The 22,552-nt window shown below is 42.8% G+C and overlaps 3 protein-coding genes across 3 annotated transcripts; all 3 read right to left on the reverse strand.

Moving 5' to 3' along the window:
* Nucleotides 1-902: 902 nt before the first annotated feature.
* On the reverse strand, nucleotides 903-1,688 carry LOC103509361. Its single transcript, XM_008473974.3, has 2 exons — nucleotides 1,530-1,688; nucleotides 903-1,145 (listed from the first exon to the last, which is right to left on the reverse strand). The coding sequence occupies exons 1-2, from the start codon at nucleotides 1,637-1,639 to the stop codon at nucleotides 947-949; spliced, it is 309 nt and encodes a 102-aa protein (XP_008472196.1). The 5' UTR covers nucleotides 1,640-1,688; the 3' UTR covers nucleotides 903-946.
* A 7,942-nt stretch (nucleotides 1,689-9,630) lies between these two features.
* LOC103509591 lies at nucleotides 9,631-16,911 on the reverse strand. The gene is made up of 10 exons (XM_008474218.2): nucleotides 16,834-16,911; nucleotides 15,732-15,918; nucleotides 15,190-15,323; nucleotides 15,037-15,138; nucleotides 14,668-14,858; nucleotides 13,577-13,643; nucleotides 13,079-13,298; nucleotides 11,901-12,914; nucleotides 10,647-11,695; nucleotides 9,631-9,782 (listed from the first exon to the last, which is right to left on the reverse strand). The coding sequence occupies exons 1-10, from the start codon at nucleotides 16,874-16,876 to the stop codon at nucleotides 9,631-9,633; spliced, it is 3,159 nt and encodes a 1,052-aa protein (XP_008472440.2). The 5' UTR covers nucleotides 16,877-16,911.
* A 125-nt stretch (nucleotides 16,912-17,036) lies between these two features.
* LOC103509601 (uridine phosphorylase 2) lies at nucleotides 17,037-22,552 on the reverse strand. The gene is made up of 4 exons (XM_026823738.1): nucleotides 22,222-22,552; nucleotides 19,835-19,958; nucleotides 18,131-18,292; nucleotides 17,037-17,066 (listed from the first exon to the last, which is right to left on the reverse strand). The coding sequence occupies exons 1-4, from the start codon at nucleotides 22,275-22,277 to the stop codon at nucleotides 17,037-17,039; spliced, it is 372 nt and encodes a 123-aa protein (XP_026679539.1). The 5' UTR covers nucleotides 22,278-22,552.

Consider the following 22,552-nt stretch of genomic DNA (forward strand, 5'->3'; position numbering starts at 1 on the left):
CTTTCCAATGTTAAACCTATGTATGTACTTATGTTTGATGTAAATAAATGAGGCCTGTTTAAACTGTTGGCATAATGGGACTTTTTAGTCTTAGTGTTGAAGAGGGTGGGAGCCGGGGACATTTGCATGGTGCTGTTGTTGTTCCGGGAGATGTGTTGGATGAGGAAGGAACCTGCGATGAAAGAACGAAAGAAGGGTAATTAACTACAATAAAAACAACGGAGGATGGGTACTATTTTGAAAATAAACGAAAAGATTTTACCCGTCCCTGTGTATGGCAGATAAAAAGGCAGATTCTTTATTCTGCGAGATGTGTTGGATGAGGAAGGAACCTGCGATGAAAGAACGAAAGAAGGGTAATTAACTACTATAAAAACTACGGAGGATGGGTACTATTTTGAAAATAAACGAAAAGATTTTACCCGTCCCTGTGTATGGCAGATAAAAAGGCAGATTCTTTATTCTGGTAACGTAACAAACAGTGAACTGTACCTACTACGTATGTATGTATGTATGTATGTAGATGTACGTACTTAGATGCACCTACATCTTTTTATACCGCGCTCCTTATTTATACCTTGTTTATTATCCTGCTAGAATTTTAAAGCCTTAAAAAAAAAAAAAAAAAGAATTGAATTGAACTTTGTAGTTCACTTTATATAGCATTCCCAATTCGGAAACTTTCAGTCAATTTCTTTTTGGAGATACATATAATGAAATCTCACAGATATTATTTACATGTTTTTGGTAGAAATCCTCAGTTGATGGTTGACAAATCTCTTACCAGAACTGGATGATATGTTTACCAGAGCTGGATGATATGCTTACCAGAACTAGATGATATGGCCGAGAAGTTGGGATTGATGAAGGAGGATGGATGGTGGATGACAGCATACCCGGATCTTGTTCGGTTTATAATCGGAAGAATCCTCGTCGAAAAGGGATTTTAATTGTTTGTTCTTATTCGCGAGGACGATGCTGACAAAGTTGGGTTTGGTGGGTTTCTTAACGGGAGGTTCTTGGATGGGCGGCTCAGGGGGATGTTTCTTGGGTGGGCGGCCTCGTTTGCGGCACGTGGTGGCGGCGGCTTGAGACTCGGGGGACAGCTGGGGCGGCTCTTGCTGGTCTGAATCTTCCGAGTCCAACTGAAACAGAAGAGAGCATAGGGGATTAACAAATCGTTTTACATAGATCCTAAAATGAGCTATTGATAAATTTCATTACACATATTTTGGCAAAAATATAGCATACGTGATCATTCGAACCATATTACTTGTGAAATCACACTCTAATGTTGAGTTTTAATAGTCATTGGTAAAGACAATATTGATCAAGTGATCACAAAAGTACTTCATTTGAAAAGTAACAGAGTCTCGTACTGAGTCACAAAAGATCTAACCAGGTCGCAGTGACAAACGGCGTTTATTAAAGCCGACGGCCCTACTTATACCAATACCAATACTGCTGACTACAAAAGTACTCCATTGAAAAATTTTAGCTCCACGAGCACATAGTCTCCTTTCACTTACATCATCATGAACGGTTCGTCGCTTATAGAATCCACCGCCTGTATTGGTGGGGCCGACACAATGTCTCTTATGTGCCACCAGAGTGGGGGGCCGACTCGATTCTGTCTCATCCAGAGGAGAGAATGGGGTCAGCACTGGCGGAGATGGTTGAACCTTGACCTGCGAAAAAAAGAAGAAAAGTTGAGAGTTAAGATTTTTTCTTTCCTTATCCTATTTTTTTATAATGAAAATGAAAGACACGTTTTCGAAGTAAGAACTTATTGGTTTAATGCTATAATTACAAAAGACGTGGTAACTAATTAGGGACTTATAGGGGTGCAATAGTCCTGCATACTGGACTGTTGAGAGTTGAGATTTTTTCTTTCCTTATCCTATTTTTTTTATAATGAAAGACACGTTTTCGAAGTGAGAACTTATTGGTTTAATGCTATAATTACAAAAGACGTGGTAACTAATTAGGGACTTATAGGGGTGCAATAGTCCTGCATACTGGACTCCGCACATAGGAATTTCGTCAGAAAAGACCCCCACTTCAATTTAATGTAATTTAGGTACTTATAAATATGCTAAGGTTCTGGGGCATCGAATCTACAGTGTTACGAACAAAGAGCGAAATCGTTGCCGAAGGCATTCCCTACTGTCACGGGAAATTCCGTAAATAATAATAATAAATACTACTACTACTAATAATAACTTGGATATGATATCTTTTGTCTTTCTTTTTCATAACATGTTCTTTCGTCCCCCCCCTTATTTTTGACTTTCTTTGCTTTTCTACATTTTAGCTTTCCTTTCTTCTGGCTGAAAGCTGAAATTCTTTTTGTTTTTCTCTCCCCAATCTCTCCTTTGTTCTTGATATTTTTCTATTTTTTTTTTCAATTTTTTTTTTCCTCTTTTAACTTGAGAAAGAGGGGGGGAAAGTGACTTCATCTTGGTCAGATGTTGGGACATTTTTCAAGTGTTATTGAGTGGAAACCGTCACAAATTTGAACATGAACATGTGATTATTTTAACATGAAAAAAAAAAAAAAATAAATTACAAATTACATAAATAAAGTGCGCCCCGGGCGGGAATCGAACCTTAAGAACCGTAGATAGGAAGGGAAGTGGTATTTCCCTAGCTTAAATTTCTCTAGATCGAGAACCCGGCACTGCTGTCTTGTGAACCAAGCTTTCGTGGGCACCATACGCACTCTTTTTCAGAGTTGTACAAATCACCCCTAGTGATAGAATGTGTCTCTTAAATTTCTCAACAAATTCACTTCATTTTCATTCTTCTTCATTTCAGGCGACCACATCCTCACATCCAATGACACCTCCACGTCCCTGTCTTCCTGTCCACCCGTCACCCTCAAAATGTCCACCAGTTCTGCCGGCGCGGTAAACACACTCGCCTGGCAATCCAGAGACCCGGGTTCGACCCCGGGCGGCGGCAAGAAACGGTCGAGTATTCTAGAGGATAAGAGGAAGAGGAAATGTTGGGAGGTAGACTCGGCCTCGGGGCCGAAAGTGGCTATAGCTACTCCCACCCTCAAGGCAGCCGCCAAAGCTACCGGTAAACTTGTTATTTTTTTACTTTCTATTATTTTATTATTTATTTACGTGGTCTTTAATATGACTGTATAATCGTTAGGGCTTTTAGTGAAGGGGGTTTTACCGTCCATTCGGCGACAAGCGACAAGATACCAACCAGGCGTAACTTTTTTTTAAAAAGAGGTTTGACAGAGGGAACTGTAACTGCTATGGTCTTATCGTCCCGAAATCGAAGAGAGAAGGAAGACAGGATTTTCTCAGTGAAGGAAGAAAAAATATTGACTCACCTGGACTCGAACCTCGGGCAAGTTCACCTTCATCGCCAGTTCTTCTCGACTGTACACATCCGGGTAGTGGCTCTTTTCGAAAGCCCTCTCCAGCTCATGCAACTGATACGTCGTAAATGTCGTCCGATTGCGTCGGTGCTTTTTCTTGTCGACCGGCGACAGCGATGGCGACAACGAACCGCCCCGTGAACACTTGTCGTCGTCGATTTCAAGGTCGGAATCGACGGTGTCGGACGGCTTGCGACGGAGATCGGAGACGGCTTGCTCGTCGGATGAAGAGTTGCCCGAGTTTTCCGCTGTAACATGGAAGAGAGAGATGGGTGGTTAGAAAAAAGATTCGTTTTTTTTTTTAAGAGTTTGACAGAGGGAACTGTAACTGCTATGGTCTTATCGTCCCGAAATCGAAGAGAGAAGGAAGACAGGACAGGAGAAAGCCAGCCGTTCCGAGAACGAACATTATCCCATCAGGATAAAATCCGCCCCGGGCGGGAATCGAACCCGCGGCCTAGCGCTTACAAGGCAGACGCACTACCAACTAAGCTAACTAGGCTGGCACCAGGCGTTAACGTTGCTTAAAATAAGTGATCCGTTGGGAACTGGTGCATTCAATGTACTATCGGCCCTTGCCCACTTGGTTCACAGCCCCATAAATACTAACCAATGCTGGCCCGCTGGCTCAGTTGGCTCATAAGAATCAGCCCTATAAGTAAATTAAAAATTAACCCATGTAAGCATCTTTTCTTGGAAGCTTTATTATTATTATTATGTTAGGAGGAGATCTCTGTATTGTAAAATTTTATTCAAAATAAATAAATAAAAAATACTAACCAATGTCCATCTCTCTTCCCTTCCCCAGTGCCGGTGGCTCTCACCTCCCCCACATCACGTCGCACCCTCTCCCCAGTAGCGGCTCAGGTGGAGGACATCACCCCCGCCCTGCCTCCCACTCTCAAATCCCCCCACACCCTCAAACCGTCCGCTACTGGGTCGACCTACCCTACGGTCGCTAAACAGAAGGACACGCCCCCTACCTCTGGAACTACCACGAGCTCATTGAGAGCCATCCGACCTTGCAAGACCTCGGACCCGAGCTCCAGCACTAGTTCAAGTAAGTATAAGATTTTTTTTTTTTTTTTAAGAGGCTTGATAGAGGGATCTGTAACTGCTAAGGTCTTATCGTCCCGAAATCGAAGAGAGAAGGAAGCCAGGACAGGGGCAAGCTAGCCGTTCCGAGAATCTATTCAGGATAAAATCCGCCCCAGGTGGGATTCGAACCCGCGGCCTAGCGCTTACAAGGCAGACACCCTACCAACCAAGCTAACTGGGCTGGCAGTCCAGAAATTGAGTCTCTAGAATACTGTGTAGTTAGTACTTCTTCAAAGTAAGTGTTTTCACTTCAAATTGAATTTCTTGAGGGTGTCTTTGATAAGGAAATCCCTGACTTTTCCCGGGTTCCCATTTATTATTTGTTAATATTTTATATATATTTTTTAATTTTCCAGTCTACTTTTTCTCTATATTTTACACAATATGTACCACAAAATAAAAGAAAAACGTTCATAACGTTTCAAAACCATGTCATATCTGATTTCCCAGGTCTCCCACTAACCAGCACAATATGTACCACAAAATAAAAGAAAAACGTTCATAACGTTTCAAAACCATGTCATATCTGATTTCCCAGGTCTCCCACTAACCAGCACCACAACGTCCGGCATCCCTGTCGGCATAGCGGTAGCACGGCAACGCAGCACTTCGTCCCATATTGCCGTCACTAACACGTCAACCACAAGCTATCCGGATTTGAACAACATGACAACAACGCAACATATGGGCAACATGGCAACAACGCAACATATGGGCAATATAGGGCAAGCGGCGGGGCTGACGGCAAATGGCTTACACAGTGTTGCCACCAGTATGCATGGCAACAACGCAACATATGGGCAATGTAGGGCAAGCGGCGGGGCTGACGGCAAATGGCTTACACAGTGTTGCCACCAGTATGGCAACTGGACTGCACAGTGTTGCCGGGAGCATGGGGAACGGCCAGTGTCTGCCGGCAATGAGTAAGTTGAATCCCCCAATTTTACTCTAAAGAGTAAAATTATAGGTCCTTCTAAACTATTTTTATGTCTGACTTTGCTTCAAAAACTCTGGAATTTTTGAGAATTGTGTATTGTTCAAGATTTACCAAACTAATAATACAAAAAAATATTTGAGAATTGAGTACCTACATATTTGTCATGGTTTAGAATAGACTTTCCAAACTACTAATAAGAATTGGATGATTGGATCACAACTTCCGGGAGCATGGGGAACGGCCAGTGTCTGCCGGCAATGAGTAAGTTGAATCCCCCAATTTTACTCTAAAGAGTAAAATTATAGGTCCTTCTAAACTATTTTTATGTCTGACTTAGCTTCAAAAACTCTGGAATTTTTGAGAATTGTGTATTGTTCAAGATTTACCAAACTAATAATACAAAAAAAATCTTTGAGAATTGAGTACCCATTTGTCATGGTTTAGAATAGACTTTCCAAACTACTAATAAGAATTGGATGATTGGATCACAACTTGATCAAAAAGTATGATAGACCCCGATCGATAAAATGTTCATTTTCTATCCTGATTCTATTCAAGTTACCACCGCACGTTCTTATCGCCTGGTTATTCAGGTCTGAAGTTATTGTTCCTACCTATGGGCCAAGAACTGTAGAACTCATCACGACGTGTTTTACTTGTCTGTCCGCAGCACTACTCACCTGTGATGATGGATCTGCATCCAATGCTTCCACTGCTTGGGCATCTCCCTGGCATTACCCAGGTAGGTTTTATTGGGTGATGTTGATTTATCCAGGTATCAGGTAAATTACATTAGTTTCCACAATCTTGAAGGTGATTCTGACGATATGCTGAAACAGAACAAAATATTGAAAATAAGGAAAGCAAAAAAAAATAAAAATAAAATAAAAAAATATGGGGCTTTTAAAGGACTTGTACAGAGCGTTTGATAAAGGAGGACTTTCAATTTCCACTCAAAGGAAATTAAATGTATGTAACTGCTAAGGCCTACACAAATCATTGGGAAGATCTAAACAATAAGGTAAAGCAATAGAGTCGTCGAAGACAAACATTTTTCCTCAGGCGAACCCCAAGGCAGTTGTTTAGGTCCGCGGTCATAATACTTTTGATTTCATATTTTTCTATTTTTCTTACAGTGCCCCTGGAGTCTCAAATGCAGCAACTATCGCAACCAAGCAATCTGCATAATACTTTTGATTTCATATTTTTCTATTTTTCTTACAGTGCCCCTGGAGTCTCAAATGCAGCAACTATCGCAACCAAGCAATCTGCAGAAGCAATAATATTGCTTCTAAAGGTTTGTCCACACATAGTCGACGGCCGTCGCGTCGATCAATGGTATACAGAAAATGTAATTATGGTTTCCTCCCCCACAGGCAAAAAAGTTCGTGACATGATCAACGACCGACCCGTGTCTCCTACCAAACTGTCCAAGGATCGTCCGGACCTACCTAGGACCAAACTCAGCCTGACCATGCCCGCCACACCGTCATCTTGTAGTGGAACCAAACAGCGCAATATTGCTTCTAAAGGTTTGTCCACACATAGTCGACGGCCGTTGCGTCGATCAATGGTGTACAGAAAATGTAATTATGGTTTCCTCCTCCACAGGCAAAAAAGTCCGTGACATGATCAACGACCGACCCGTGTCTCCTACCAAACAGTCCAAGGATCGTCCGGACCTACCTAGGACCAAACTCAGCCTGACCATGCCCGCCACACCGTCATCTTGTAGTGGAACCAAACAGCGCCGCTCAGAGTCCCCAGTACCACAGGTTCGAACCCTCTAGATTATCTTATTTCTATAAGTAAAGGATGTCTATTCCTCTACTTAAACGAGATTTATTTTTTAGGGTTAAACGGTAGAGAATGCCTTCGGCAACGATTTCGCTCTTTGTTCGTAACACTGTAGATTCGATGCCCCAGAACCTTAGCATATTTATAAGTACCTACATTACATTACATTGAAGTGGGGGTCTTTTCTTACGAAATTCCTGTGTGCGGAGTCCAGTATGCAGGACTATTGCACCCCTATAAGTCCCTAATTAGTTACCACGTCTTTTGTAATTATAGCATTAAACCAATTAAAGGGAGTGGAATGGGTTTTTAGTGGAGACTCTTTTTAAGACTTTGGAAATTTTGGGTGTTTGTAAAACTGGAGGACAGTCCGATAACGGGCAAGCGTTTGGGAGGGTATTAGAAAGGGCTTTTGGTGGACACTCAAGTAAAGGGAGTGGAATGGGTTTTTAGTGGAGACTCTTTTTAAGACTTTGAAAATTTTGGGTGTTTGTAAAACTGGAGGACAGTCCGATAACGGGCAAGCGTTTGGGAGGGTATTAGAAAGGGCTTTTGGTGGACACTCTTTAAGACATTGAAAATTTTGGGTGTTTGTTATATCGTGTAAAACTGGATCATGTAAACGGGTAAGATTTTAGGAGGGTATTAGAAAGGGCTTTCGGTGGAAGACTCTTTGAATATGTACTCCATACACAAAAAGCCCAATCCGAGGCCTAGGTGTAGGGGCAAACAACGCCAAAGGATGGGTTAAGCTTCTACGAACCCTCTAGATGTCTAGATTATCTTATTTCTATAAGTAAAGGATGTCTATTCCTCTACCTGAACGAGATTTATTTTTTAGGGTTAAATGGTAGGGAATGCCTTCGGCAACGATTTCGCTCTTTGTTCGTAACACTGTAGATTCGATGCCCCAGAACCTTAGCATATTTATAAGTACCTAAATGACTCTTTAAGGCTTTAAAATTTTGGGTGTTAAATCATTTATATACAGTTTCTCAAGAAACAGAATTTTTTCTGTCAAACTTTGGATCTCTCCGCAGTATTTTCACATCAGAAAATGTCGATTAATTCTGTCGAATCTTTCAGATACAAATTTTAGAGCAGTATATGGAATAAGAAGGATTAAGGACAGATGCAGCAATTATTTTCATTTCAATGGTTTGTTTGACAAAATGGAAACTAGATGGGTTTGTCACATACTTACTCGTATGTGTGTTCATTTGGGAAGAATTTCCCCTGTTCAAAAATATTAAAATCCCATTAGAAATGTCTTAAACATATCTGGTCGTTTCTTACTTCTCATCACATTTTTATGTTCTTCAGGTGTGATGATGCCCCAGCCGGATTACTCCAAGGCAACCATTGGTTCTGATGCCAACGGGTATGCTGTCATCCACCATCCATCCTCCTTCATCAATCCCAACTTCTCGGCCATATCATCTAGTTCTGGTAAGCATATCATCCAGCTCTGGTAAACATTGAAAATAAGGAAAGCAAAAAAAAAAAAAAGTATGGGGCTTTTGAAGGACTTGTACAGAGCGTTTGATAAAGGAGGACTTTCAATTTCCACTCAAAGGAAATTAAATGTATGTAACTGCTAAGGCCTACACAAATCATTGGGAAGATCTAAACAATAAGGTAAAGCAATAGAGTCGTCGAAGACAAACATTTTTCCTCAGGCGAACCCCAAGGCAGTTGTTTAGGTCCGCGGTCATAATACTTTTGATTTCATATTTTTCTATTTTTCTTACAGTGCCCCTGGAGTCTCAAATGCAGCAACTATCGCAACCAAGCAATCTGCAACTGGTTCGAGATCACTCGGGACAGTTTCTTCTACTTCCCACCGCCAGTTTTGGTAAGCAAAGAATTCACATTTAGGTTCCTAGGGTGATAAGTGATGAGTGGCACTTAAACTTATTTGGACGAAGTTCCTTTGCCGATTTTGAAACCGACTGTTGTGGTCAAAGGTTTGTCCAAACACAGTCGATCGACGGCCGTTGACACACACTTTAAATTGTTTTTTTCCCCCCTAGACTCGATGCCACGAACCGTGGTCTGGCCTTCTTCCCCGGGGCACGCGGGACCGTCACTGATTCTACCTCACGCCTCGCACCCGCAAACCACGCCCCTGATTCTCGACAACCGGTTGGTTGCCTTGACAACGCCTGCCCCGCAGCCTGTCCCTACTTCTAATCAGGATTGTAAACAGAGGCGGGGTGCCCAGCAGCAGACTCAACAGGCGACACTGGTCAAGCTGGAAGACAGTCCGATAACGGGTAAGCGTTTGGGAGGGTATTAGAAAGGGCTTTTGGTGGACACTCTTTAAGACATTGAAAATTTTGGGTGTTTGTTATATCGTGTAAAACTGGATCATGTAAACGGGTAAGATTTTAGGAGGGTATTAGAAAGGGCTTTCGGTGGAAGACTCTTCTTTCAGATCGATGCTAGTGGGAGGGACGTACTGGTAGGTTTGCTTCGATGCCAGAACGCGACGCGTGTCTTGCTCCGACTTCAGACTGCGGTAGGTGTGACTCACCTCCTTGTAGGGGACACCTAGAAACAGATGAAATGGTTAGTTGAACGAGTGAAGCGGAGGTACTGGTCTCATTTGACGGTTTGAAGGTTTTGTTAATTCTTGATCCTACAGATTTGATTTTTATTCAGTTTCGTCAGAGTAAAGTTCGTTTCCTTATTGACAGAATGTACGTATACATTTTGAACTAATAGGGAAACAACCAAAATGCCAAAACAATCCAAAGACTTCCTGCTTTTCTCTTTGTCTTCCACTGATTTTCTCGGTTTCTCTCCGTCTTCCAAGGATTTTCTTCCCTCATCGCGTACAATTTTCGGACAAGGTGTACTCGTGTTGATCGTGAGCACCAAACTTTCATGCGTTCCCACATCGCCATTTCGGGTTACTTTCTCAACATCTTCTTTCATGTCACCCGCTTTGTCTTCTACCTGTTCGGTCACATCAGATCGTACTTGGGAATCGTTACTTTCCGTGTCCACCTCATCTACTAAGGAAGCGCTCAAAATCTTCTCCCCCGCGGGTTACTTTCTCAACATCTTCTTTCATGTCACCCGCTTTGTCTTCTATCTGTTCGGTCACATCAGATCGTACTTGGGAATCGTTACTTTCCGTGTCCACCTCATCTACTAAGGAAGCGCTCAAAATCTTCTCCCCCACTTTCTTGTCTAAAACCTTCGTTTCCAGGACCTTCTTCTCGACGACCTTTCCGTTCATTTCACTCACAAGGAGCGTCTCACAGGTTACGTCTTTCTTGACGGTTATCTTGAGAGCATCCCCGGAATCGCTTTCCGATTTGTGCATGCCAAAACAAGAGCTACTACCCAGAAAGTCCAGCTGAAAAGCGTTACTAAAATAAACCTCATCAACTGATTCAAACTACTCACCAGGAGGTCTCTTGTAGAGACGCGGTCGGAACGGCTGGATAAACATCTCATCCTCGGTATCTGACGACATCATCCATCGATTCGGGGACTGAGAGGCGCCTCGCGACAACCTCTGCGCGGTCCAAGCCCGATGAAGTGTTGCAGGGGACATCGATGTGTCCCTGCGGGGCGAGACGCTCTGTCGCAGTGGTGAATCATCACGCACAGCCGGAGAAAGGTCGCGGGCAGGAGAAGCTCTCTCCGCGAGGAATCTTTCGTGAGCCAGCGCGCAGAGGAGGTCTAGACCGCGGGCGATAGCGCTGTCATTCATGCTTACTTCGTCGTTATGCTCGGAAGTTTCTTCGTGAAGAGATTGGCCTTCAGGGTCATAGGACTGTTCCTTAAGGGATACCCCGTCGTCTTGGGTGCCCGCTCTGCGTCGCTCAAACTGTTCAATACTATTGGATAAGAGTTCCAGCCCGCTCAGGTCTACTCCTGATTCGACTGAACATTCACTGTCCTTCCGAGAGCTTTCGACTTCCCGCAACGTGTCTGCTTTGTCGAAGTCTTCATCGCGTTGGTAATTTTTAGCCGTGAACAAGGCTGAACAAAGGATGTTGGCCACTTCAAGGATTTCATCTTTTGAATCATTTACAGACTCGTGCTCTTCTTCCATCTTGCTTTCAGTCTCCATATTCGGTGTCGATTCAGCACAAGTTTCTTGAGAGGATGACTCCACAAGATCTTCTGTACTTTCTGAATTGCCTTGTTCAAGTTGCATATCCTGAACAGAGTCTCTACTTTTACTGGAGTAATTTTTATCTAGTAGGTTACTAACAGATAGAAGACGCGGGATTGGTTTTACTTCAGTTTGCTTGGAAATATTGTTGCCGTCGTCAACTAGGTCTTCGGTAGACAAGTTGTTCTCAACATCTTTATCACAGCTATGTTTGTCATCTTTTTCAATATTTTCAAGTCCCTTGCCGCTATCACATAGTCCTATCAATGCATTTACCGCCAATGCTGTCTCACTCAGAGCTTCGTTTATGGCAAGATCATCGCTTTCCGATTTACTCTTGCTTGGAAATATTGTTGCCGTCGTCAACTAGGTCTTCGGTAGACAAGTTGTTCTCAACATCTTCATCACAGCTATGTTTGTCATCTTTTTCAATATTTTCAAGTCCCTTGCCGGTATCACATAGTCCTATCAATGCATTTACCGCCAATGCTGTCTCACTCAGAGCTTCGTTTATGGCAAGATCATCGCTTTCCGATTTACTGTCAGTTTTAGCCGCTTGACTCGCTTCCTTGCGATGCTCATCTTCCAATGTAGGCATTGATTTAAATCCTATCAGCTTGTTTTCGGTGTTCAAGTCATTTTTTACTCCGGGCCGAAAACAGTGGATGGGATACAGCGAAGGCATTTGTTTGATTTTCTTCTTACTCTCAGGACTAATATCACTTTTAAATGGACTGTTTATTTCACTTTTACTGTTTACATCGGTGGTACTCCCGGTATTGCTCTCCAATGTGCTGACAATTTGCGTCGTTTTGATATCATTTGATACATTCGTTTCAGTATTATCACAGGTTGTTCCCTCTGGTTGAGAGGGCGTTGTCATTTTGACAATCGGGGTTAAACTTACATGCCTCGTGTCGATTTTAAATGCGAACTCAGTTTCATTCGGAACAGTAGGCTGTGCTTCACTAGTTACTTTGCTCCCTGAATCTTCCTCAGTCTTATCTACATTGTCGCCATTGTTTAGAGACATTGGCTTGTCTGATTCGTTACCTACATCACTATTACTATTCTGTACATCACTATCCTGTGTGTCTTGACTATTCTCATGACTCTCAGCCTTGCTTTCTTCCGGCATATCAGTTTGATTGCCGGCATCGTTCTGGGTTCTCACAAGTTCACCTTCTTCTTCGTCTCCATCTTCTTCCTGTTCGTTCACACACGACGTTTGACTGTCTTCATTCCCAGTGGAACTCCCACTGTCAACATGGATTTCTGACTGGTTGTAGCTGCTACTGTCGTTACAAGCGTCAGGGCCAACTTGAGTGATATAGGAATCACCGTTGCTACAATTGGCTTCCATTGGCTGCGAGCTATAAGCAACACTCCCTTGGTTCACCGTACAGTTCCCATCAACTTGAGGCTCCACATATGTTCCTCCGATCTTGTCGTTCACCAATATGGAAGTGGTTGACATCTGTTGCGTGGAAGTGGACATGGCGCTGGTCTGCTGATTGACGACGGACGTTGTCTGCTGCAGATTGAACATGGTGGTTGTCGTCGTGTTGTGGTAGAGATTGTCGTAGCAGATTGTTGCGATGTCCTTCATGTCGCCAGAGGGCGGTGCGAGCGTTAGCTGTGGTTGTTGCGGTAGTTGCTGTGTGCTGATGAGGAGGTTGTTGCAACGGACGTTGTCTGCTGCAGATTGAACATGGTGGTTGTCGTCGTGTTATGGTAGAGATTGTCGTAGCAGATTGTCGCGATGTCCTTCATGTCGCCAGAGGGCGGTGCGAGCGTTAGCTGTGGTTGTTGCGGTAGTTGCTGTGTGCTGATGAGGAGGTTGTTGCGGGCTGGGCTGTTGAAGAGGGTGGGAGCCGGGGACATTTGCATGGTGCTGTTATTGTTCCGGGAGATGTGTTGGATGAGGAAGGAACCTGCGATGAAAGAACGAAAGAAGGGTAATTAACTACAATAAAAAACTACGGAGGATAGGTACTATTTTGAAAATAAACGAAAAGATTTTACCCGTCCCTATGTATGGCAGATGAAAAGGCAGATTCTTTATTCTGCCATCAGCATTCGGAAACTTTCATTCAATTTCTTTTTGGAGATACATTTAATGAAATCTCACAGATATTGTTTACATGTTTTTGGTAGAAATCCTCAGTTGATGGTTGACAAATCTCTTACCAGAACTGGATGATATGCTTACCAGAACTAGATGATATGGCCGAGAAGTTGGGATTGATGAAGGAGGATGGATCATCAGCATTCGGAAACTTTCAGTCAATTTCTTTTTGGAGATACATATAATGAAATCTCACAGATATTGTTTATATGTTTTTGGTAGAAATCCTCAGTTGATGGCTGACAAATCTCTTACCAGAACTGGATGATATGCTTACCAGAACTAGATGATATGGCCGAGAAGTTGGGATTGATGAAGGAGGATGGATATAAATAATTTTCAGGAGGAAAAAACGTCAATTGGTACAAACTCTAACGTAACAAACAGTTAACTGTACCTATTACGTATGTACGTATACTTAGATGCACCTACATCTTTTTATACCGCGCTCCTGAATTATACCTTGTTTATCCTGCTAGAATTGGATTGAAATTTGTAGTTCACCTTATATAGCATTCCCAGATTCCCACGGGATATACTGAGGGGTCTTGAAAAGTGTAAAAATAATTTAAAGCTCCTTTACCGGTTGAGTTTTCAACCCCAACAAAACCTTAGGCCCCTGGTCAGACGAATTTCGCCCTCCTGGCCAATTCTCCAGGGGCCCTAATTTCTCTTCACATTGAACCTAATGCTCCTCATACAAAATACCTAATGCTACAGAGTAACGAGAGGAGGCCCCTGGTTTGACGGAAGGCGCCTCAGGCGAAGTCCCCAGGAGCCCTACCTTAGGCCCCTGGTCAGACGAATTTCGCCCTCCTGGCGAATTCTCCAGGGGCCCTAATTTCTCTTCACATCGAACCTAATGCTTCTCATACAAAATACCTAATGCTACAGAGTAACGAGAGGAGGCCCCTGGTTTGACGGAAGGCGCCTCAGGCGAAGTCCCCAGGAGCCCTAATTTTCTCTTCACAAGGCCCTGCTCATTCAAAATACCTAATGCGAGAGAGAGAGAGAGAGAGAGAGAGAAAGAAAGGAGGGGGAGAGGATAAAAAGTGGAGGGCCAGGAGAGGGAACATCTCTGAGTTTGACAGATAATAAAAAAAAAAAATAAACATTAAAAAAGCAGATAATAATATTCCAAGTCTCGTCACTTTCTGACACTCCCTACTAAAAACCTGATAACTCTCCTTCTGTTTACAATCCTGATTAGAAGTAGGGACAGGCTGCGGGGCAGGCGTTGTCAAGGCAACCAACCGGTTGTCGAGAATCAGGGGCGTGGTTTGCGGGTGCGAGGCGTGAGGTAGAATCAGTGACGGTCCCGCGTGCCCCGGGGAAGAAGGCCAGACCACGGTTCGTGGCATCGAGTCTAGGGGGGAAAAAAACAATTTAAAGTGTGTGTCAACGGCCGTCGATCGACTGTGTTTGGACAAACCTTTGACCACAACAGTCGGTTTCAAAATCGGCAAAGGAACTTCGTCCAAATAAGTTTAAGTGCCACTCATCACTTATCACCCTAGGAACCTAAATGTGAATTCTTTGCTTACCAAAACTGGCGGTGGGAAGTAGAAGAAACTGTCCCGAGTGATCTCGAACCAGTTGCAGATTGCTTGGTTGCGATAGTTGCTGCATTTGAGACTCCAGGGGCACTGTAAGAAAAATAGAAAAATATGAAATCAAAAGTATTACCAAACGCTTACCCGTTATCGGACTGTCTTCCAGCTTGACCAGTGTCGCCTGTTGAGTCTGCTGCTGGGCACCCCGCCTCTGTTTACAATCCTGATTAGAAGTAGGGACATGCTGCGGGGCAGGCGGTGTGAAGGCAACCAACCGGCTGTCGCGGATCACCGAATTTAATCATTCTGAAGCAGCCAGGGGCATGTTGGAATCAAGGGGGCCCGCATTGAAATTATAATACAAGAACTATCTAGGAGTTTTTTTTTATGTATATTTGGATTTAGATCAATAAAAAATAGTAAAGAAGGGGACGTATATTCACAATTGATAATTGAATCATTTTAAATTAATCGTTCCAACAGGAGACAGAATCCAATTACCTAATTTTACATCGACTCAACAACCCTTCCTAGAACCTAGATACCCCGTACTTACATGTGTTAAAGAAAGGCGAGGTTGGGTAGGCACCCCGTACTTACCTTTGCTCGCAGAGGCGAGGTTGGGTAGATACCCCGTACTTAGCTTTGCTAGGAGATGCGAGGTTGGGTAGATACCCCGTACTTACCTTTGCTGGGAGGGGCGAGGTTGGGTAGATACCCCGTACTTACCTTTGCTAGGAGAGGCGAGGTTGGGTAGGTACCCCGTACTTGCGGACACAGGGACGGGGGAGGGGGAGAAGATGGTGGTAGCCTGGTGGGGGGGATGAGGGGAGTCCGGAAACACCGAGTACACGCCCCCATACCTGCTCAGGTCTGAAAAAGAGAAACAGCAATATTAGGACAGTGATACAGCAATATTGAAACAGAGAAATAGCAATATTAGATTTGGAAGACTTGTAAACGCTAGGCCGCGGGTTCGATTTCCGCCCGGGCCGGATTTTATCTTGAACGGATAATGTTCATTATCGGAACGGCTGGCTTTCTCCTATCCTATCTTCATTCTCTCTTCGATTTCGGGACGATAAGATCTTAGCAGTTGCTGTTCCCTCTATCAAACCTCTTAAAAAAAAAAAAAAAAATCTACCATATCAGGAGCGACATACTATGCAATAAACTCGACGTGAGTTGAATTTGAACAGTAAATGAAAGAGGGTAATGGAAAGTAAAGAAAATATTACAATAATTCGTCCATTTCTATTCCACACCCTGTTGGCCAAATCACCCCCTTGACTACACATACCTATTGGTCTCAAATGAGAAATCGCATTAAAAATGTTTCCTTACTTTTTTAACTGCATGTCAATGAATCATTTTTATTGCAATAGTGCACTAGTGTTCCCACCTCAAGTTTGTGCATTAAAGTAGTTTGGGATCAACTGAGTATAAAAGAGGGAAAAAATACGAGATTAATTTGGAGGGACATAAAATTTCCCTCCACTCTCACTAAAAAAGGGGAAAAAAGAGCTTTCACAAACGCCTCTGACATTTTATTTATACAGGGTACGCCAGAAAAACCTACCCTGAGCCGTTGTTTTTCTGGCGCACCCTGTATTGGAGAAAACTTACCATCAGTGGCGGATTGCGTGATTGTCCGGTGGAACTCTCCCTAAAAAAGGGGGAAAAAGAGCTTTCACAAACACCTCTGACATTTTATTTATACAGGGTACGACAGAAAAACCTACCCTGAGCCGTTGTTTTTCTGGCGCACCCTGTTTGGAGAAAACTTACCATCAGTGGCGGATTGCGTGATTGTCCGGTGGTTGCCTACCATAGCCCCATTTACCAGTGTTGGCTGGCCATAGCCTAACCCTGCAACATAGAGAAGAAAAAAATCAAAGTTAAAATTGCTTTAATTAGACATTTCGGACCGAATATAACCCTGTAACATAGAGAAAACAAGAATCCATGGTTAGATCAAAGTTAAAATTGCTTTAATTAGACATTTCGGACCGAATATAACCCTGTAACATAGAGAAAACAAGAATCCATGGTTAGAATTGGAGAAATTTGACGTTTCGGACCTAATAAATAGGAATATTTCTAGTAGCGCGGTCAAACTTTCTTGACTTAGCGGGGCGGAGCGCTACCGCTCTCCTTAATACAGCCTGGTTATAGCTTCGAGGGGAGCGCGCCTGCCTTCTAAGCGCAAGGTGAAAGGTTCGATTCCCGCCCGGGGCGCACTAACATAGAGGAAACAAGAATCCATGGTTAGAATTGGAGAAATTTGACGTTTCGGACCTAATAAATAGGAATCTCTAGTAGCGCGGTCAAACTTTCTTGACTTAGCGGGGCAGAGCGCTACCGCTCTCCTTAATACCGCCTGGTTATAGCTTCGAGGGGAGCGCGCCTGCCTTCTAAGCGCAAGGTGAAAGGTTCGATTCCCGCCCGGGGCGCACTGAAAACAAATAAAAGGCATGTAATGTACTCCAGTCAAAAATGGAAAGTAAAAACTTGCACTTCGTGCTCGGTAGGGGGCTTTGCCCCCTCCACCCTGCCCCCTGAGGGCTTCGGGTGTTCGCTATGTGGGTATGTGCATACGGTCGCTCTTCGCGCTCCCGGGGCTTCGCGGGATGTGGGCGTACGGCATAGTCATTGCGTCAAGCTATGTTCCAGTAAGACCAGTCACACACTGTCAGATAGACCTGACAGGTACGGCTGAAAAGTCCTATCAGGCCTACCTGATACCTGATGGGCACACACACTATCAGGCCTCCTGCCTCGGTGACGTAGTGGTCAAGACGCTCGCCTGGTAAAAAGGAGGGCGTGGGTTCGATCCCAGCCGAAGCATGGAGTTTTATCCTCATTTATTTGTGATTTTGACCACATAATAATGGAGCTCCAAGGGTTAGGCGGTAGAGAACGCCTCCGGCGTTAACCTCGCATAGTAGTTGCCTTCCACTCAAGAGTCTATTATTATTATGAGGTAGACCTGACGGGTGGACCTGATCAGGTGTACCTATCAGGTCTACCTGATAGTGAGTGACTGGCCCAAGATCCAGTAAGCACGCCTATGTTTTCTACTTACACTAACAGACAGTACAGGGCCAACTTTGTACATGGAGTAGCGGTAGGAATACTCGCAGATGTCCTGCAGTCTCGTCCCGGTGGGTAGCTTGTGTCCCAGCTCCTTCATGATGTAGTGCGAGAATGTTTCGCACCGTTTCGGTGTGCCGGCCATACACACAAACTGGGGAGGAAAAGAAACAGTTTTGAATGCACTGTATTTCCGATGGTAATAGAATAGGAAGAAATTTAAGGAGGTACCTACCTATGGCTATTTTACTTAAGCTATATATAAAAATGAATACTTACGAAAAAATGGATACTTACGACTTTTATATATAACTTAAGTAAAATAGTATTTACAAAGGATGTCAAAATTAAATAAATTCATTAATAGTACCTACCTATGGCATTTATTATATTGTAAATTATTTCTAAAATGATGCAACTACCTATGATCCTTTATTCGAGTAGCAACCACTGGTGGTGGGTGGTATTACCAGTGTAAAACAGAAATTTTATCCAATACCTACTTAGTTGATAGACTTTTTAGTCTTATTTTTCTATCAGCAACTCCGTACACAAAAAAACCCACTCTCCGAGGCTTAGGTGTTAGGGGCAAACAGCCCTAGGGCAAACAGCACTTTAGGGCAAACAGCCCTAAAGGTCGGGTTAAGCTTATACGAATCAGGAAATTCTCTTTTTGTTATTATCTAATTGTATTAGATTATTTTCTCCATATCTTACTTTGATGTCGCCAAACATTTCCACCAGATCGTGTGATTCAGAGCCGAGACCCAAATGATAGAGAATGTCCTGATCCAACAACTCCAGGTTAGGATTCCGCAGACGAACAGTGGTGTCGAAATATCTGCGGTACTTGCTACAAGTGCTGTTGTTGTTCAGTTCGTTGTTTCTTGTACATTTTGCTGAAGTTGCTATTACATAACAACAATAACAAAACATTAGGTAATATGATACCATTATTATCGCACGGGTTCTTGGTTCTTGTGGGTGTTCTGGCCTGCTCTGAATGATTTATTTTTATGCACATACGTTACCTACCTAGGTTTATGTAGATTACCTAGGTTCATGTACCTACCTTACCTAGATTTACGTACCTACTCAGTACTCACTTGTAAATACATAGGTTTACCTACCTACATAGATCCCTAGGTTTTTGTATACCTATGTAGAATCGTGCATAATGTAGGTACAATTTATGTTCACTGTACACATAACCTGGAGCATCTGAGTAGATATAGTGTTTTTTTTTCTTTTTTTTTTTCAAAATTATGCTGACGTTTTTAATTGGGGAGGAAAAGAAACAGTTTTGAATGCACTGTATTTCCGATGGTAATAGAATAGGAAGAATTTTAAGGAGGTACCTATGGCATTTTGAAAATTATTTCTAAAATGATGCAACTACCTATGATCCTTTATTCAAGTAGCAACCACTGGTGATGGTGTTACCAGTCTAAAACAGAAATTTTATCCAATATCTACTTAGTTGATGGACTTTTTAGTCTTATTATTCTATCAGCAACTCATCCGTACACAAAAAACCCACTCTCCGAGGCTTAGGTGTTAGGGGCAAACAGCCCTAGGGCAAACAGCACTTTAGGGCAAACAGCCCTAAAGGTCGGGTTAAGCTTATACGAATCAGGAAATTCTCTCTCTTTTTGTTATTATCTAATTGTATTAGATTATTTTCTCCACATCTTACTTTGATGTCGCCAAACATCTCCACCAGATCGTGTGATTCTGAGCCGAGACCCAAATGATAGAGAATGTCCTGATCCAACAACTCCAGGTTAGGATTCCGCAGACGAACAGTGGTGTCGAAATATCTGCCCAACATAGAAACAAGATGGATTAGAATGAAATAATTAATTATTAAGGTCCACACACACTTATCTGTCATTAATACATTCCGGAAAATGACCTACCGGGTGTTCAACCTAAAAGTGCCCCATAGGAAATTAACCCGTAAAATCAGTTTTTTGCCCCATAAAAGTCCCCAATACACTTTTTGGGTCCACTAAGCATTCTTTCAGGTGTCAGGTGTACCTGATAGTGAATGGCTGGCCGAAAAGGGGAAAATATTTTATGTAGAAAGTCATGTTCATTCCACACAGTGGCGTAGCGTGGTCTAAAGTCAAGTGTAAGGCGTGTAGGGCACTAATTTCCATCACCATGCACATTACTACATAAGTTATGCAGATGCTTCATAAATATTTAAAGTCAATATTTAAGGGTATTTGAGTAAATTTAGAGTGTATGGCCGCCATACACGCCCTACATGGACGCTCCGCCACTGATTCCACACCAGATATTTTTATTTACGTTATTCCAAAGACATGACCGCTCTCTTGACCGTAGTACATTTACTAGTCATGCTGTTATCACACGTTTCTCATGACTGAGAATCAAAACATGAAATGGTATGCTCACTGTTTATTATTTCATGATTGGATTCGGTCTGTAGCCCCGGGCCCTATAGTGGCGTGGTAGTTCAGTGAACTGAAGATCTCACGCAGACCCTCTGTGGCCGAGTGGTCAAGAGATTCACAACCCGGAAGTCCTGGGAGAGGGCAAGGTCAAGATTAGTTTGGAGAGTAGATCGTCTGCTTTTGTAAGCGCTGAGTCGAGGGTTCGATTCCCACCCGGGGGTGAACTTTATGCTAACCTGCAAACAGATACCTAGGTATGGTTCGTTCTCAGAACGGCAGACTTTCTCCTATCCCGTTCTCCTTTTATCTTCGCTCTCTCTTCCTCTCTCTCTCTCTCTCTCTCTCTCTCTCTTCTTCTCTCTATCTCTCTCTCTCTCTCTCTCTTCCTCTCTCTCTCTCTCTCTAAGCTTGTCTCTCTCTCTCTCTCTCTCTCTCTCTCTCATACCTAATTTTTTTCATTTACTTTTAGTCGCCTTGATAAATAACTATTTAATTATTGACGCAACAACCTGCATACGAACTTAGTATGGCTGTCTTGTTGTTTTGTTGTTGGGTTCCTACCCAGTTTTATTGGCAAGTTCCCACGGGGGAGTGTCGTTGTCGTTGTTCAGTTGTTGTTGTTGTTGTTGTTGTTGTTGTTGTTGTTGTTGTTGTTGTTGTTGTTGTTGTTGTTGTTGTTGTTGTTGCTCTGCTATTGTTGTTGTTGGTCATTTTAACTACTTTGTGGTCAGCCTGGCCACTTGAGAAAAAAAGGTAGGTCCCCATCTAATACACTTGACACTCAGGCAGAAAAAAAAGTAGTTACCTCTGGTAGGTATGACGTATGACTATAAAAATTGCAAAAAAAAGTACCTGTGACAGTAAAACTATTAAAAAGAAAGAAAACAGCTTATGGCGACAATAAAGCAGTATTAAAAATATTTCTCAAGACAGAAAATGAGACAAAATCAATATTGCTGATTACTGATTGTTTCTTTTTATTGAATTTTGTTTCTTGGTTGTTGGATGCCTGATAGAAAAAAGAACTGAACAATAGACAATAACTATATAAGTACCGATTGCCTGAGTAATAGGTTTGATAGAGGAAACTCTAACTGCTAAGCTGAAAGCTGCTAAGATCTTATAGTCCCGAAATCGAAGAGAGAAGAAAGACAGGATAGAAGAAAGCCAGCCGTTCCGAGAGCGAACATTATGCGTTCAGTGCCCTAAATCACCAAAATATGGAAAAGTATCTTACAAGTGTAATAGCCAATTGAAAAGCAGAATTTTGAATTTGGACGAATCATATCAAAATATGGAATTGTAAATACTTTTCCATACTTTGGTGATTTAGGGCACAGGATAAAATCCGTCCCGGGCGGGAATCGAACCCGGGGCCTAGCGCTTACAAGGCGGACGCACTACCAACTAAGCTAACTAGGCTGGCCTTACAACCTTACATTGTCTAATGCAGGGGTTCCCAACCTTTTTCAGCTGGCGCCCCCCCTGGAAATAAATAAATATCTCACGCCCCCCTCCCTTCACACCCAAACTATAGCTATAATAAAAAATAGGTACACGATTAGGTAATAGGTACACTTGCAAAAAATAGGTACACGATTTAAGGTAGGTACACTAGATTGTGATTATGCAATATAATAATGATAATAATAATACTCACTCATCTCTGTCTTCGTCCACACTATTGTGCACGGAATTTGTCCTGGATGACGTCATTTTATTCCTCTTAACCTTCTAGTCCGGTTGAAAGTTGCTCCCTTGATTTGGTATCTCAGGAGCTTGTTAATTGATTGCAGCTTCTGGTTCCGATTCCGGATTGATTGGTCTGCTTTATTGATATCTGGTTTATCGATTGATTGACTGTGGTTTATCAAAGAGTCTATGCCTAACGTCACGTCTGAAACAGATAAAGGGACATAGATCCCTAGGTTTTTGTATACCTATGTAGAATCGTGCATAATGTAGGTACAATTTATGTTCACTATACACAT

This window comes from Diaphorina citri, unplaced genomic scaffold (genome assembly GCF_000475195.1).
Source record: "Diaphorina citri unplaced genomic scaffold, Diaci psyllid genome assembly version 1.1 scaffold23, whole genome shotgun sequence".
NCBI lineage: Eukaryota > Metazoa > Arthropoda > Insecta > Hemiptera > Psyllidae > Diaphorina > Diaphorina citri.